The sequence below is a fragment of the Vombatus ursinus genome, unplaced genomic scaffold, assembly GCF_900497805.2.
Source record: "Vombatus ursinus unplaced genomic scaffold, bare-nosed wombat genome assembly UNPS02014909.1, whole genome shotgun sequence".
In the NCBI taxonomy this organism is placed as follows: domain Eukaryota; kingdom Metazoa; phylum Chordata; class Mammalia; order Diprotodontia; family Vombatidae; genus Vombatus; species Vombatus ursinus.
The window spans coordinates 5,588,156-5,604,443 of NW_020954687.1; the positions used below are offsets into that span (position 1 = coordinate 5,588,156).

Below are 16,288 nucleotides of genomic sequence, written 5' to 3' on the forward strand. Positions count from 1 at the left end.
CTTTATTTTATCCCTTTGGCACTTACTTCCTATGCACCCATGCCTTTGCATCCTTTGCAATTAGTCTACAGTTCCTCCAAAGAGGGTATTTCCAACATTCTGAAGGTCTTCTTTTACTCTCCAGAGCACAAGTGAATCACTTGGGGTGTCTGTCATTTGTCATCTTGACTGACCCATCTCCTTTTCTAGTTATCATACACTCACAGACATATATCTCTTTGAATTTTGTGCCACTTCTCCCGCATGTTTATTATTGCTAATTTTGTTATGAAAGTAATTAAAGAAAAATTATCAAAAAGTACTTTGTCAATTTTGTAAAAGTATCAAAATTGATCTGAAGAGAGGTTACCTTATTCACATAACTAAAATTATACTTCATTTTCAAAATAAGTTTTATTGGGCCTTATTGTCTTGACATCAGTCATTTCTACATATGCCATTCCCCAAAAGATTTCTTCAGTGTCTACTTGCCATTCCCCTTAACCTTTTCTGCTAAAGCTAGAAATAATGACTGAAGTAACTCCCAACTTCTACAAGAAAGAGAGCTGAATATCTGGTATGCTAGGACATATACTGCATACTACTATGCTATTATCATGGAAGTAAGGTGCTATAATTCTCCTCTCCTATACGGCAAATGAGAGGCAGTATGTGCTGCTAAGCTCTATGGCTCCAAGGCTTAGTACTAGCACCCACTTACCATTTGTGAGAGAAACTGAAAAAAGAGTAACTAGAAAGGGATGGAGTACACTCAAAACATTTCCATATGATGAGGATTAGATGGGTGATATAGTGTCTTGAAATCTAACATGGTCTGGTCATTTTTCTAACAAGCTGTAGCTCTTCTGTACTTAAATAGGCAAGGAAGTGGTGAGAAAGTCCAAGTCTGGAATGAAAACAAATAATCTTTGAGTCTGATCCTAGTGAACTAGGACTAAACTTGGTCCCACTTAGCTATCAGTTACAAGTGTACTATTGAATTTTAGGTTTCAACAATGTGACAAAGTAAATGTGGGAAATGAGCATTAGACATTATTTAGAAAAAAAAGATGAAAGACTCTTGGAATAGTAATCACTATACAATCTTACCATATTACTCTCAATTCTTTATATTTTTATTTATATCAGGATATTGTATAGTCTTCAAGCCACTAAGAGAATCATTTTAGCATATGTATTTAAAGCATTAACAAAAAAAAAGTATTTCACAAAAGAAGTCAATGTTACAGTACTACTGAAATGAGGCATAGAATAATTATACATTTGTAGGTTATAAACATAATACATTCATTTAAAGAATAAACATTTAATGCAAATAACATTTTGATTAAAATAAATATCATGGTAAATGTTAACAGCAACACCTACAGCATATGGATACTAGAAAGGTGTTTTGTAATAGATACTATTTAAGAAGGTAAGGCATTCATGAAATGGTTTTTTAATAATTTTTACTAAATTGACAATCATCACATACTATTGAGCACTTTATTTAAATAGGGGCATGCTTCATTCACCCTTTGTAAACTTTTGTATATGAAAAAAGTTACACCAAATTTTTGTTCTCTGGGTAACCTACCATATCTAAGTGTTAGAATCAGATGTACCTTTCATTTTATTGCTTCTGAAATCAATTTAACTGCTTAGTTTAGTCAATATAACAGTTTAATCATAAACTTAAATATAAAGAGAACATTTTATAGGTGTGTTTAGAAATTCAACCAACTCATAATCATCTTCATAATTTCTTTTGAAGTGATCCCTTTGCAAATTAAAATTTGACTTTTAACACAGTGGTTTCTTCAGAAAAATAATATGCACATTTAAGTCAAAATAATTATACAATCTACTAAATATATAGCTTCAATATATATAAAGTGTGGTGAGGGTCTTCCTCGAGCATTATCTTCTTGCCCAATATGGTCTGCTAGCAGACACCTATATTAAGAATGGCCAAATCTTTCTGTACAAGGCACAATGGATAGTCAAGCTCATGAATTTTAGACCCCTGTATTTTCAAAAGACTGAAGGAAGGGAAGAGCATCCTGTTTCAACAAGAGAACACTTCATCTCAATCACTTTTACAGCAACATTAAAATGAATACGAAACCAATGGTCAACTCAAATGATTCAGTTCATAATTCTGCAGATACATTTCCATGGATGCTTAAAAGTGTAGTCAGGGCAAAAGAAATAAATTACATTTAGTTTGTGGGTAAAGGACAAGTAGTTTTTTTCTCCACATTAAAATTAATATATCAGAACTCCAAATGTCATCGACTAATTTTAGAAAGATAAAATCATTTTATATCATGAATACTTTATGAATTTTGAAGTTTAAAAATTGATTGAAAACCTGTCTGTATATTCAAGGTTCAGATTTTCACATACTTGTAAGGCAAAGCATATTAAAAATGATGGGCAAAATTATCCTCTAGTATATTTCCTTATTGCACATGAAGCTTCTATGTTAACAATACAACCTACTCCAATGTTTTACAGTAGAGTTGTCTCTTTGTGATTACTAAACTTAATATTCTCTTTTGGATCAAAAATTCTACTCAAGGCACTGGGTATAACTGTCAAATGCACATGAGATCAAAGACATACTAAAGCAGTATTTAACTACAGGTGCTTTATACTCTGTAGATTTCTTTAACCTACAAGAAGCTTTAAATTGTGTATTATCTTCACATGTGAAGGACAGAACACAGGACTTCTCTTGAATCTTCTCAACAAAAATGATGACGTCATAAAATCTGGGCTGATGTAATGACCTACTTTTATAGCTTTAAACATATGCTAAAACACTATCTCAATATTCAAATAAGTGAAGCTGTTTGCATCAACATCCACAGGTGCCTTATAAAACATGTCCTTTCTTCCTCGCCATCAAAACAAAATAATCACCTATGCATACACAGTGACCAATATCTTAAAAAGTAAAAGAACATATACTGAACTTGCTATTCAATTCAAGAAAATTACTGGTAAACTGAATGTACTTAAAAAGGGTATCATCAGCATGTACTCTGCACAATTGAAACATTAATGAATAAAACGAAATTTTAAAAATATAAATAAGAAAGCAACTGTTGCAGGATATAAAAAATATTTCTGAAAGGGACAGATCTTACACATCAGGAAATATACGAATAAAAACATATGCTTACATTATAGTGCACAATTATATCTTGTCACTGGGTTTATGAATTAAATGTATTTAAATTGATAAAGGAATTCAAATATAGTACTGCAAAGTCATTCAAAGAAAAAGTTTTAAAATGTACAAACAACAATTAAAAACACACAGAAAGCCTTGGGCAACGTGCAAATTTTAAAATGAATATCACACCAGCCAAACAAATCCTTAACCATTTTTTATGGATTCATTTATACCATTTTAAAGAAAGGAAAAGATAAAAATACACATGAACTCATCAGTGAAAACTCACAGAAAACTCACATTTTCCCCCAAAACTTTCACATTTCAGAGCTATATGTTTAATACATGAGCTGAGAAGTTACATATGTTCAAATAGTTTTGTCTACATTCAGAAGTTAATTTCAAAACTGCAAAACATTAAGAACTAAAACATACACCTCCAACTTATAAAAATTACACAATTATTTAGAAGTTCACAATCACGCTTATATCCATGAATGATGAAACAATAGAGGAAACACGTTTAGAGATTTTGCCTTGGGTAATAAATCTAATATGACATGTGCCATGCTCCACCGTTAGTATTTTGGCACTTGATGTGGATTTGAACACAATTTTATCAGCAGGAAAAATTAAAAAAAAATGTTTTGAAAACACTTAACCATTCCAAATTGTAAAGTTCTATTACTTTTCAAATTCTAATATTAAAATTTTCTTATTCCCAAAATAATTTTTGTATAGGTAAGGGAAAATTTGAATTGGTACAAAATGAAGCTGATATGAAAACTGGTTAAGGATTCAAAGCACATCAGTCAGCTCTGAAAAACTATACTTAGCATACAGACAACAGAGGGGAGGTATGATCTGCACAAAAATACTTGAACATTTTCTGGTTCTATTCTTCATGATCTGCCACGTGCTTAGCTGCTTGCAGTACATGCGTGCATCCGTTTAGCTACATCATAAACATAGGTTATATCTGGTCGCTTCTCTGGATCTGGGTTGATGCACATATTTACTAACTGTCGTAACTGGAAAATAAAATGATAAAAAAATCTTAAAACCAAAACAACGGTAGACACCAGTACTATAGTGGTGAGATGCTTACTGTGAGAAACTATGTATACTTGCAGTTTTATTCTGAAAATGCACTATGCCTAAGGACAGACATTTGATTAGGTATATAAAATTCTAAAGTTTCATTCAATGACATTTTACATTTATACAATAAAAATTTGTAAACGTGTAAAGTACATATTTTTCTAAATGCAGACTAAATACCTCTACTGAAATAGGTATTTCTCAAAGAAGGTTGATCCTTATGGCATAATCACTACAAACTTTAGAGTTTCAAATATCATGCTCTACATTGAACACTTGAAAACATTTATTCGGTTTAAAAGCTATATGAGATTTATCAGAACATATGACTAAATACCTGTATAAGATGAATGTTAAGCTCAGAACCAAAAGGAAACTATATACAATGATTTCAACTATGTAAAGGAAGGCAATATCAAACATCAACAAAACTCAGAAATTCAGTTCACAACTTTGGTACAACCTTGTTAAATTAATCAAAGAACTGTAGAACCAGAGGGAACCCCAGCAGCTTGAACACACAAAAAAAGAATCCCCACCATAACGAGCCAATAAGCGGTCATCTAGGCTTTGCCTGAAGACATCCAGTGAGGTCTCAGACACCTCATATTTCACTTTTGGATAGACTTCATTGTTAAAAAGCTTTCATGATATCAAACTTAAATTTGCCTCTTTTTGGCTGCTTCTCCAGACTAAACATCTCTAACATTTTTTTCAAATGGTTCTCTTATGACACTGACTTAGGATCCTTCGCTACACAGGTTGCTCTCCTCTGGATGCTCTTCATCTTATCAATTTTTTCCTTAGAACTCAATGTAATATTACATATGTGGTCAGATCACGGCAGATTATCACTATACGAATATCACCTCCTTATTCCTTTAAGCTATGTATCTCTCAGTATAGATTCCCTTCACTTTTTTGACTGTCATGTCACACTGTTGACTCATATTGGATTTGTGGTCCACTACAATCCTTGGAATTTTTTCAAACAGTTCTTTAACTATGCATCCCCTAACTTCTATCTGTGAAGCTTATTTCTGAACTCAACAAACATAAGAGTGTATTCATCTCTATGAAATTTCATAAGAACAGCTTAATTTATCAAATGCCTTGCTAAAATCTTGGTTAAACCATATCTACATCATTCTCTTGACCTACTTGCTTAGTAACTGTTAAAAAACAAAACAAAACAGAAATAAGGTTTGGTTGGCATGACCTGTTCTTGCTGAAGTCATGCTGATTGTCTGTGATCACCACTTCCTTTTCTAGATGACATGATTTCTCTCTTATCTGTCCTTACTTTCAACATTTATTTATCTCTTTTAAAAAAATATAACAAAAATAAACTAGTTGGTTGGTGAGCTCTTTGGTTCTTCATTATCAGAATTATTTCCCTTTGTATCATCATAAATTCATCCTTGAAAATTTTCTATCCCCAGTAGAATTTTAATTCATGAGATCCAATCTATTTTTCCCCTTGATGGCTTTGAAATATGCTTTTCTTCCACATCTAGGCTGCATGTTAGTAGTCACTGTTTCCCAAGGTAGGTAACACTGACACCTAGCTACTAGTTCTTCTTAGTAAGAATCAGATCCAGAATAAAATTTCCCCTTGTTGGTCTCCCACCTTTGAAGAATGAAATTAAGGCACTAAGGCAGATCAAGAATTTATTCTTTGCTGTTCTTTTGGCAGACAGAGAGTGAGATAGCACAAGCAGATCTTGGTAACTGAGGTCCTTTATCATCACCATATATCTCTGTGTCACAACTTGTTATCTATTTCCCAAACTTAACACCTACTTCCATATGGTCTATTGTAAACTCTGATGACAAAACTGCTTCTGTTTCTCCCTCAACTGATATTCACCCGATGATCTACATCATGCTTTTTCCTTCTAGTTCTTGGATTTCTCCATGAGGATAGCTTCTTATACGCTCCCTACTATCCCACACCTTACCACTATTTCTTTTGAATAAAGTGCACCAATCCAGAGCCATATTTCAGTCAAAAGTTTCATCCACCAAGTCTCATTGATTTTTATAAGCTCAAAATTTTCTCCTCACATTACAGCCTCTATGCACAGTCTTTCTTCATCAATCTTCTGCTTCAATATTACAGTCACTTTTTATTTTTTAAAATGCTGTCTTGTTTGGTGATGGGAGTTGAGTTTTTTGTTGCTTTTTTATTCTGATTGACTAAAAAATCTCCCAAACAAAACCAATTAAATGACTGTATATTTGTGAACCTATCTCATATATGCATTATATTGACCAGAAAATGTCTAAGGTCCCATTAACTTTAAATCTATTTATAATTATCTAGTCTTATCCCCTTCATCTTAAAAGATGAGAACTAAGGCCCAGAGATGATAAATACTTTGTCCAAAGTCACATAGATAGTAAGCAGCAGAACCAGAATTCAAAACCAGGTCCTCAAACTTCAAATGCAACACTTCCTCCACCAGATCACTGGATCCCAATTAATTTTCCACATAGAAGTGATAAATTTCTTATCATCCATTACATCTGGAAAATAATCCATATCTCCTCATTGAAATCCTTCCTTCAATTCAATCTTTAATAAGTGATTAACAGGAATCCCATATAATAGGCATTCAGATAAAAAAAAGACAAAAAAAGAAATTTATACACTGAAGATATCATAATTATGTCCTTAGGCTCTTCCTGCTATGTGACCATTTTAAGGAAGAACTGTATTATGAATTAAAAGTTTTTGGCATTTCAGTAACTAAATTCTATATCTAGGGTCCAAGATTGACCTACTTTATATTTAATTCCTCTCTAAAGTAAATACAGCAAATCTCTAAGTTATGAACATGCTGTTTTTCAAAAGGTTGAATATAAGTCAGTTATTTGAAACTCAGAGGATAAATTCACATGAAAACAAAGTTATATTTGGTGGCTAGGTTATCTGGCTGGGCCACAAAAGGCTTCTTTTAACTATAATCTACAATGGAAATGAGGTAAATCTGGCAGTTATTCATTGAGTCAAAATTCTGATGTTGAAGGTAACTACTAATTGTAGAGCTCATTCAAGGATGGCTTTAAGTCAAAGATAGGAAAGAGGGGAACCTGAACTGGAAGGGCAAAGACCAGGAGGCACACTGAAATGGAAGACATGAGGGAGTAAATAAATAACAGAGAGGACTACTCATTGAGCTGAGTAGGGGCAGTAGGACAGGTACAAGTTCAGATTAAGGCAGAATGCTTCAACCTTCAAAGGGTCCAGCTTCCTAAGGGGTCTCAGGTTCTGTGTATGTTGTTTTTCGCTCCTTCACAAGAAGAAGTCAATTCAATAAGCATCTCTGAAATGCCTCTTACATATCCATGACCTTATGGGGCCATGAAGACAAGAATAAAGGAGTTTCTTCCTTCAAAGGGCCTACATTCTATCAGGGGAAACACATGTACACAAATGAGTAGATTCAAAGCACATACAAAATAAATATAAAGAAATTTCAAATATCTGAAGGGCTGTTTTTTGAAAGAAGAATTAGACCTGATCTCCTTGGTCTCAGAGCGCAGAAACACGAGCAATATGTAAAGGCCGAAGGTTTAGGATTGCTATAAAATTACAACATTATTCCAAATAACAATTACTCACGTTAAGGTTTACAAAGCACTTTCCTTGTTAAAGCCTTGTGCAGCAAGAAAACATAAGGAAAAACATCAAAACATGAGAGTTATAAATGAGTGGCATGAGATGCGTGGGAAAGAGGTGGAAAACACCAAGTAACATTGACTATACTAGTATGTGTAGAGAGCATTCTTGCCTAGGTCTGCAGTGGATGAGATGGCTTCCGAGAAACCTTCAAGCTTTAATATTCTGTAAACAGCAATATAGTTCAATCCTCTTTTTCATGAGGAAACTGAAGCTCAACGATTAGAGATTAAATGACCTGTTTAAGAAAATGGAGGAGAAAAGCATAATATCCCTTGAGGTGGGAGAAAGGAAGAACTGGGGGAGATATTTTAGGGCAGACAGTTCTCTGTTCATCTCTATGCAGTGGAAGCTGTTTGGGATAACTTGAGCAGTTTGACCTCTGCACATAGGAGGGTGAAAGAAGAGGGACAAAGAAGAAAGCCTTAGAGGCAACTTTTACCTGGAGGGGGAAGAGTAATTTGGGACATTTTGAACTGGGATATTTATAACTGAGGTCAAATTTGGGTTCAGACACTTACTAGCTGTGTGATCCTGGGCAAGTCACTTAACCTCTGTTTGCCTTGGAGGCAGCTAGGTGGCACAGTGGATAGAGCACTGGGCCTGAAGTCAGGAAGACCTGAGTTCAAATTTGGCCTCAGATGCTAATTGTGGGACTCTGGGCAAGTCACTTAACCTCTCTTTGTCTTAATCCACTGGAGAAGGAAATGGCAAGCCACTTCAGTAACTTTGCCAAGAAAACCCCATATGGGGGTCGTGAAGAGTCAGACACTACAGAACGACTGAACGATAAATATATAACTTGGATAGTGGCCTTTATAACTTGGGTAATGTTCTAAGGAATAAACATGGGAGATTCATGGCTGTCTTTAAAATTTTATCAACTACAAGATATGGTTAGTTATATCTACAAGTTTCCTAAACTACTATAGGTGTTATATGAATAGTTCTCTCTTAGAGATAAGCAGGATGCGATAAGTAGGGAATTTTCTCTGGTTGTTCCCCATGCCTGGAACTCTCTCCTTCTTCTTTACCCACTACTGATTTTTCTGGCTTCCTTTAGTCCCAACTACAATCCCACCTTCTACAAGAAACCTCTTCTAATATCTCTTCATTCCAGTGCTTTCCTTCCCTCTTTTAATGATCTCTTATTTAGCCTGTATCTATAGCTTCCTTTGTGTATATTTGTCTGCATGATGTCTCCCCCGTTAGATTGTAAGCTCCATGAGGGCAAAGACTGTCTTTTCTCTTTCTCTCTTTTTTGTATCCCCAGAGTTTAACATAGTGCCTGGCATATAGTAGACGTTTAGTAAATGTTTATTCATTTATTGGTATCCATTGGCTATGCTGAAGAAATAAACAGAAAGTATTTTAAAATATTCTTCAGTACCAGTTTTAAAATTTCTATTTGCTTTACTGTATCTACATAAAGCAAGCATTTTCTTTCCAAAAACCCAATTTAAAATAATATAAATGAGTATCTCACAGAGTACAAAGAACACAAATCTGTTCCTGAAAGCAGTGTGTAAATTGAATTTTGTAAATGCACTCATATTTTAGTGCACCAAAGGAGTTCTATGTTTAAAAGAATACTTCAAATTCTTTGTAATAAAATTATTTTTAATTCAATTCCATTTAACAAATACTAACGTACGTGGTGAGGAAAAGAGGCAAGCCAAGGATGTAATCACAGAAAGGGGAAGATAATAAAATGTTACTTTTTCATAAACTAACTGCAAAGTGTTTACATTTTGTATTCCTTAAGAAGCATGAAAAAAATTTCCTTGATTGCAATGGAAGGGGAAGCAGCCAATTTGCCAATGTTGTCAAAGACTAGCCTCATCCCTGGTGGCTTTCAAAAAGGTAGCTTGCCAACTTTGCCATGAATTAAGGTGAGAATCGACAATCCAGGCAGGAAGGAACTCTGTGGAATGTGGAATATAAATGACCCCTACACCTCTACCAGAGGGTAGCAGGAAGGGTTAGGGGATTTCCCTCTATTTCTTCTTTCCCAATGGCCACAGCATTTTTCAGTGAAGCTGGTGGACCAAAAGGAGACACGCCATCCAGCAGGGAGCAGAGAGAAATTGTTAATGCGGTCAGAGCAGAAAAAATTTTTGGGGGTCTGAAACTGAAAAAGAACTAACTACAAATTCAGGAGAGAACTAGCCCTCCTGGAAGTCACAAGTTGAGCTGAGACCAGCTAGGAAAAAGCAGAAATACTACACCTAGAGAGGAAGAAAAGCACAAGGATCACACATGAAGAGTAAGGCCAAAAATAAAAAAGCATTCCAGGTCTAGTTTCCTTAAAACATTGAAATTTAAAAAAAACTAAAAAACTAAAATTTATCTGTGGAACACTCTTTTATGATTTCATAAAAGAGAACATTTTCCTCTTCAATACCAATTTACTGCTTTTAAGATGTTAATAGTCTTCTTCAAAATAAATGTCTGCTATAACATAAATCCTGCCAAAAGCAAGTAAAAAACAAAAAATCAGCTTCATGATTTCTATGTCCCCCTCCACCAAATACTGTCATATAATGTGTATTACTTATGTATTTTTTAAAGTTCATTTTGTCAAACACAAGGTGACAATGAACTGCAGAACACCATTGCATAATCAAATATTACACTGAAATAAAGAGCCTGATACACTATTTTTCAACATACTAACTCTGAACAAAAGAGATAGTTTATGAATTCAGAAGAAAACTGGAAATCCAAAAACTTTTTAAAAAAGGGTTCCAAAGTTAAGACAAAGTAAAACCTCTAATGCCCAGTGTATAGATCAATTTATATTTAAATTATGAAACAGTAAGATAATATACGAAAAAGAAAGAGAACTCCAATAAATCCTTGCCAAGTTAACAGACCATTATCCATCAATTTCAGTCTTGTCCATATAATAACAATAGAGCTTTTTGTGTAATACGACTTCAGGTCACTATACATTTCTCAATAGAATACTAAAAAGTGGTGTTATTGGTACTGTTCTCTTTCCTACTCCCACCTAATCCCTCTGAGACCAATTATGTTATGCCAACCTCCCAGATATTCCCAATTTCCGTCTACCCAAGGACAAATATTTTAGTGCTCTAATCGTGGGTGTTAACATCCCTTTTGCTTTAAAATATATACACAAAATCATTAGATATTGCCAACTTGTATTAGCAATACACCACTGACTGACCAATAGGAAAACAACGCATATTGCAAAGACATATAATATTTATATTTCATAAGAATCAGATAATTCCATGCCATTTGAAAACTCTGGAAGATCTGCAGGACAAGTTAGAAGGTTCTGCATGACCCCATATGATATCTAAAACAGGGCACCAATTTGGATTCATTTCTTCAAGAAGAAAGTCTCCAGGGCCACATCAGAAGGATATGTGAACAGAGACCCTACTTAACTATGCTTTTTAAAGCAAAAATAGGTCTTTCAGAGATCTTTAGAGATTTAATTCAACATGGCAGATTTCAATAATGTGGTCAATCTATGCTACAAAGGATGAGTTCACACACGTAAAAAACAACTTTTAGGGAAAATTTTTGAAAATTTTAAATTTATTAAAAAAATATCAAATGTTAAACATAATAGTAACATGTGAATAAGGGCTCAGCTACATTGCTGCTGCAACACTCCTGTATATTTTTACCTTTCCAATATTCAAAAAATTCTCATTTTCAGTTAATATTTCCATGTCTAAGCTCAAATAAGATATAAACTATAGATATATAGATCTACTTCTACAATATGTGTAGGCTACAGAATATTATTAGCATACATAGTTAAACATTCTACAAAGAATCTCTTGGGAAGAATTCATAAATGGTAATCAACATGATAGGGTTTATTTTCAATTACTCCTGTGAATACATGCACACATGTTGTTAAGCTGTTATTCAGATAAGTATGAAAAAGGAATATGGAGAGTCTCCAGATAATATACAATTTTATAAATTTAGTTTAATTTCATTAAAAATATATAAAACAATATATATGAATTTTTTTCTTTTCTTTTTTTTCTCTCCTCTCCGTAACACAGTTCTTTGATATGAGACAAAACAAAGGTGAAGTACCTTTTCAACTCCTCAACCTTTCTTTAAAAAAACCTGTTCATACCTTGGAAATAGGGGACACACACACATATCTATATCTGTGTGTGCATGTATGTACATACAGACATACACATACATAAATGTATGTATGTGTGTAAGTTATGTAGTCTTACTTATGAAAACTGGATTGATAAGCATGCTATATCTTTTTTAAATAAACCTGAAGTACACTGTACTTCATATTTTCCAACTTTATTGCAGTCATTTGGACACAAGAGTATTACAAAAACTTTATCTCTAAAAGCAGTTATAATTGGTCTATATCCATAAGTAATTTTAGAGATCATTCAGTCCAAATAACTCATTTTACAGATGAGGAAACTGAAGCCTAGACAAGTTAAATGAGTTGTCCAGTTTCATTCAGCTAGTTAATGGGGCAGAAACAACATGATGTAGTAGACAGAGCTGACCTCAGGGCAGGGTACATTCCTAACTTTGACATTTACTCACTATGTGACTTTGGATAAGTCATTAACTCTTTACTCTAGGTGACTTTCCAAGGCATTAAGTTACACAGCAATTGCTGATTCACATTGGTAGAAGTAATTTCTTTAGATAGAAGTTCCCTAGATGGAAAAAAATCACAGACTGGGGCCAAAAAACAATGACTAATGGTCAAGAAACCAAATCCCCTAATGTTGTTTTTTGTTTTTGTTTTTTTTAAACTGAAAGGTTTTTAATATGCTTCCACAGTAAGGGGAGAACCAGAAGGTTTTTTTTTTTTTTTATTGTTGTTAGTCATGTCTAACTCTTTGCGACCCCATTTGAGGACTTCTTGGCAGATACCGGAGTGGTTTGCCATTTCCTTCTCCAGCTCGTTTTACAAATGAGGAAACTAAGGCAAACAGGGTTAATTGACTTGCCCAAGGTCACACAACTAGTATCTGGTGCCAGATTGGGCTTGGGAAGGGGAGTCTTTGTGACTCCAAGCCCAGAACTCAAGCAACTCAGTTCAACAAACTTAGTACTTGCAAGGCATTTGCCCTAGGTGTTATGGATACAAAATCAAACTATAAAACACTCCCTGATCTCAAATAGCTTACATTCTATTACCCATCCTCCACAGTGCCTATTACAATGAAGAAATTTCTTCTATGACAGAAAATAGCACATCTTGTGTATGTGTAGTCAGTTGCAAAAAAAAAAAAAAATTAATATACTTTACAATTCCCTTATTCTCTTATTTACTGAAATTCCTGAAAGATATTGGTAACTAAATTTTTGGGGTAGTAAATTATTTTTTCTTACTCTATAACTATGACTATTTTTTCCCTATATGATGTACTTCTGGTGAAGTGATCATAAGATCATAGACTTACCTTTGGAAGGCACCTCAAGGATTTTCTAGTCCAATATCTAAATTCTATAGTTTAGAGAACTGAGGACCAAGAGAAGTTAAGTGATTTCCCCAAGTGTGCACTGTGACAGAGGCAGGATCTGAACCCAGGTCTGACTCTACAGCCAATAGTTCCTTCCTCTGTGCCACAATGTCTCGCAAAATTAATGCAGCTTCTACTAAAGCATCTATTAACTTCTATTTATGGTCCCTACCAAACAAAATACAAAGGAGTTATTTACAGAATTAGATAAAATCATTACAAAATTCAAAATAAAGTGGTTAGAATCTCAAGGGAAATAATAAAGTAGGAATGCAGAAAACCTATTACTATCAGATCCTGAATGAGATTACAAAGTAGAACTCATAAAAACTGCTGGATATTATTTTTTTTAAAGAGTATCTCAATGGAACAGATTAGATAAATAAGACCCAGAAGCAATCACATACGGCTAGCCAGTACTTGATAACCCAAGAACACAAATTACTAGGGAAGTACTTGTTACCTGACAAGAATTTCTGTGAAAAAGTGATATGGCAAAAATAAATTTTAGAACATCATCTGATATATACTAAGCTCCAAATGGATATGCAAATTAAGTATATAGTAATTTTTTTTTTAAAGAAAGAAAAGAAATAGATAAGAGACAACTAATGGAGAACTTTTAATCGAAAAGGGACAAAAAATATCACAAAATGGTAAACTATAGAACTTGGAGAGAGGCAGAATAGTGGACACACTTGGTCTTGAACCCAGGAAAACCTGGAGACATGTTGTGACCCTGACATATACTGGTTGAGTGACCTTAAATAAGTCAGGTAAGCTCTCAGTGCTCCAGAAAACTTTCTCGGCTTATAAATCGCAGAGAAGTTAACAACCTGTATTGGGAGAGGGAGTTCCCTTACCATTGAAATCACAGATTCAGTCTCTATCACTATTCTATTGAATTTTTTTTTTGCAGGGGCTAGGCAATGGGGTTAAGTGACTTGCCCAGGGTCACACAGCTAGTAAGTGTTATGTGTCTGAGGCTGGATTTGAACTCTGGTCCTCCTGAATCCAGGACCGGTGCTCTATCCACTGCACCACCTAGCTGCCCCTATTCTATAGAATTTTAATCATATAAAAGTATTTTGTAAGAACAGATCAATGAAGACAGAATAAGAGAAGTTGTTGAATGGGGGAAAAAATCTCTGCACCATCCATCTCTGATAAAATGCTGATAATCAAAATATAAGGAAAGTTAAAAGAAATGTGTAAGACTATGAATAATAGGTAAGTGGTCAAAGAATAGAGACATTTCAAAAGGAAAATGCAAACTATCAGCATATGAGGAAAAAACCTCCGACTACTAATAATAAAAGAAATAAAAATTCGGACTCTTTTCAACTCACATAATTTAAGCTGGCAAAAATGATAAAATAGTTGATTTTGCAGGGGCTATGGGACGACAAGGATACACTCTTGGCAGAGCTATGAAACAAATCAATTATTCTAGAAAACTACTTGAAGTGAGAAAAGTTACCAATCTGTTCATATCTTTTGTTCCACATTACAATTGCTAAGTATATAATCCAAAGAAGACAAAGACAAAAGCAAAAAGTCCCACAAATACCAAAACACTCACAGTAACATTTTTTTATTGGTAGTAAAAACCTGGAAATGAAGTGAGTGCCCACTGAGGAATGGCTAAAAAACTGTGGTATATGAACACAGTAAATTTTATTATGCTATAAAAATGATTAATGAGAGATTCAGAGATACATAATAAAAAAGACTTGTATGAACTGATGCAGAGCAAAGAAAGCAAAACTAAGAGGATTACATATATATATAATGCATGCACATATACACAGAAGGAACGAGAGAACATACACAGAAAAAAGAGAAATTATTTCACATTAGTGTAATGACCAATTGTGATAATAATAGATATGATAATGAAACATATTTCTTTTTTCTTGATAAAAGTAGTGGACTATTCAGTCAGACACTGGGAAAGGAGAAGGGAAGAGGACAAGCATTTAGATAGTGCCTACTCTGTGCCAGGAACTGTGCTAAACTCTTTACAATATTAACTTATTTGATCCTCACAACAACCATGTGAGGTAGGTGCTGTTATCCTTATTTTACAGTAAAGAAAACAGAGGCAAACAAGGTCCAGAGTCACTCAGCTAGCAAGTGCCTGAGGCCAGACTTGAATTCAGCCCTTCCTGACTTCAGAACCTGTACTGTATCCACTACACTACTAGCCACCTCTGATGACACACCTCTGCTGATACGCCACCTTTTTTTGCTTAACTATTTCTCTTCATTAAAGAGATAGTTCAATAGGGGTCATTTTGGGGAAGTAATAGTGATATATATACACATACATATTATATATACATCTATATGTACTAATAAAACAATTTTTAAAGTTATTAGCAGCTACACCATATTGTCACATCTTTGCTAATAATTGAGTGAAGAGGAACAAACTAAGAAGAGAAAAATTGAGAAATGACAACCATAAGGGTAGCATATATGCTTCAATAATTTTAAAGCGCTCTATAAAAATCAGCTATTATGATGACAACGATGTTACAGTGGAATACTGGTAATATTACTTGTCTGAAATATAGAGGGACATGGTTAAAATATAAATAAAATATAGTAAATAAAAAAGTTTATTTGAAAATCAGTCTAAGAAATAACCTTAGAATGTTTGCATCGGTGAAAAGATCACTTGACAGGGACCACAGCTATAATCTCAGCAATGACAGAAACTTGTCATTATAAGCAATTTGTTTATATATACTTCCTGTACCTGTTACTTCATCTGCAAAAAGAGGCTAATACCACCTGTATTTTCCTTAAAGTACTGACAGGATG

At 34.0% G+C, this 16,288-nt stretch overlaps 1 protein-coding gene across 1 annotated transcript in view; it reads right to left on the bottom strand.

The window, feature by feature from the left end:
* Nucleotides 1–1,093: 1,093 nt before the first annotated feature.
* Nucleotides 1,094–16,288, bottom strand: part of NEK7 (NIMA related kinase 7) — a 195,951-nt gene continuing 180,756 nt past the window's right edge. Inside the window, 1 exon segment of the mRNA XM_027843469.1 lies at nucleotides 1,094–4,197. Within this exon segment, the coding sequence (XP_027699270.1) occupies nucleotides 4,087–4,197 (111 nt within the window). The 3' untranslated portion in view covers nucleotides 1,094–4,086.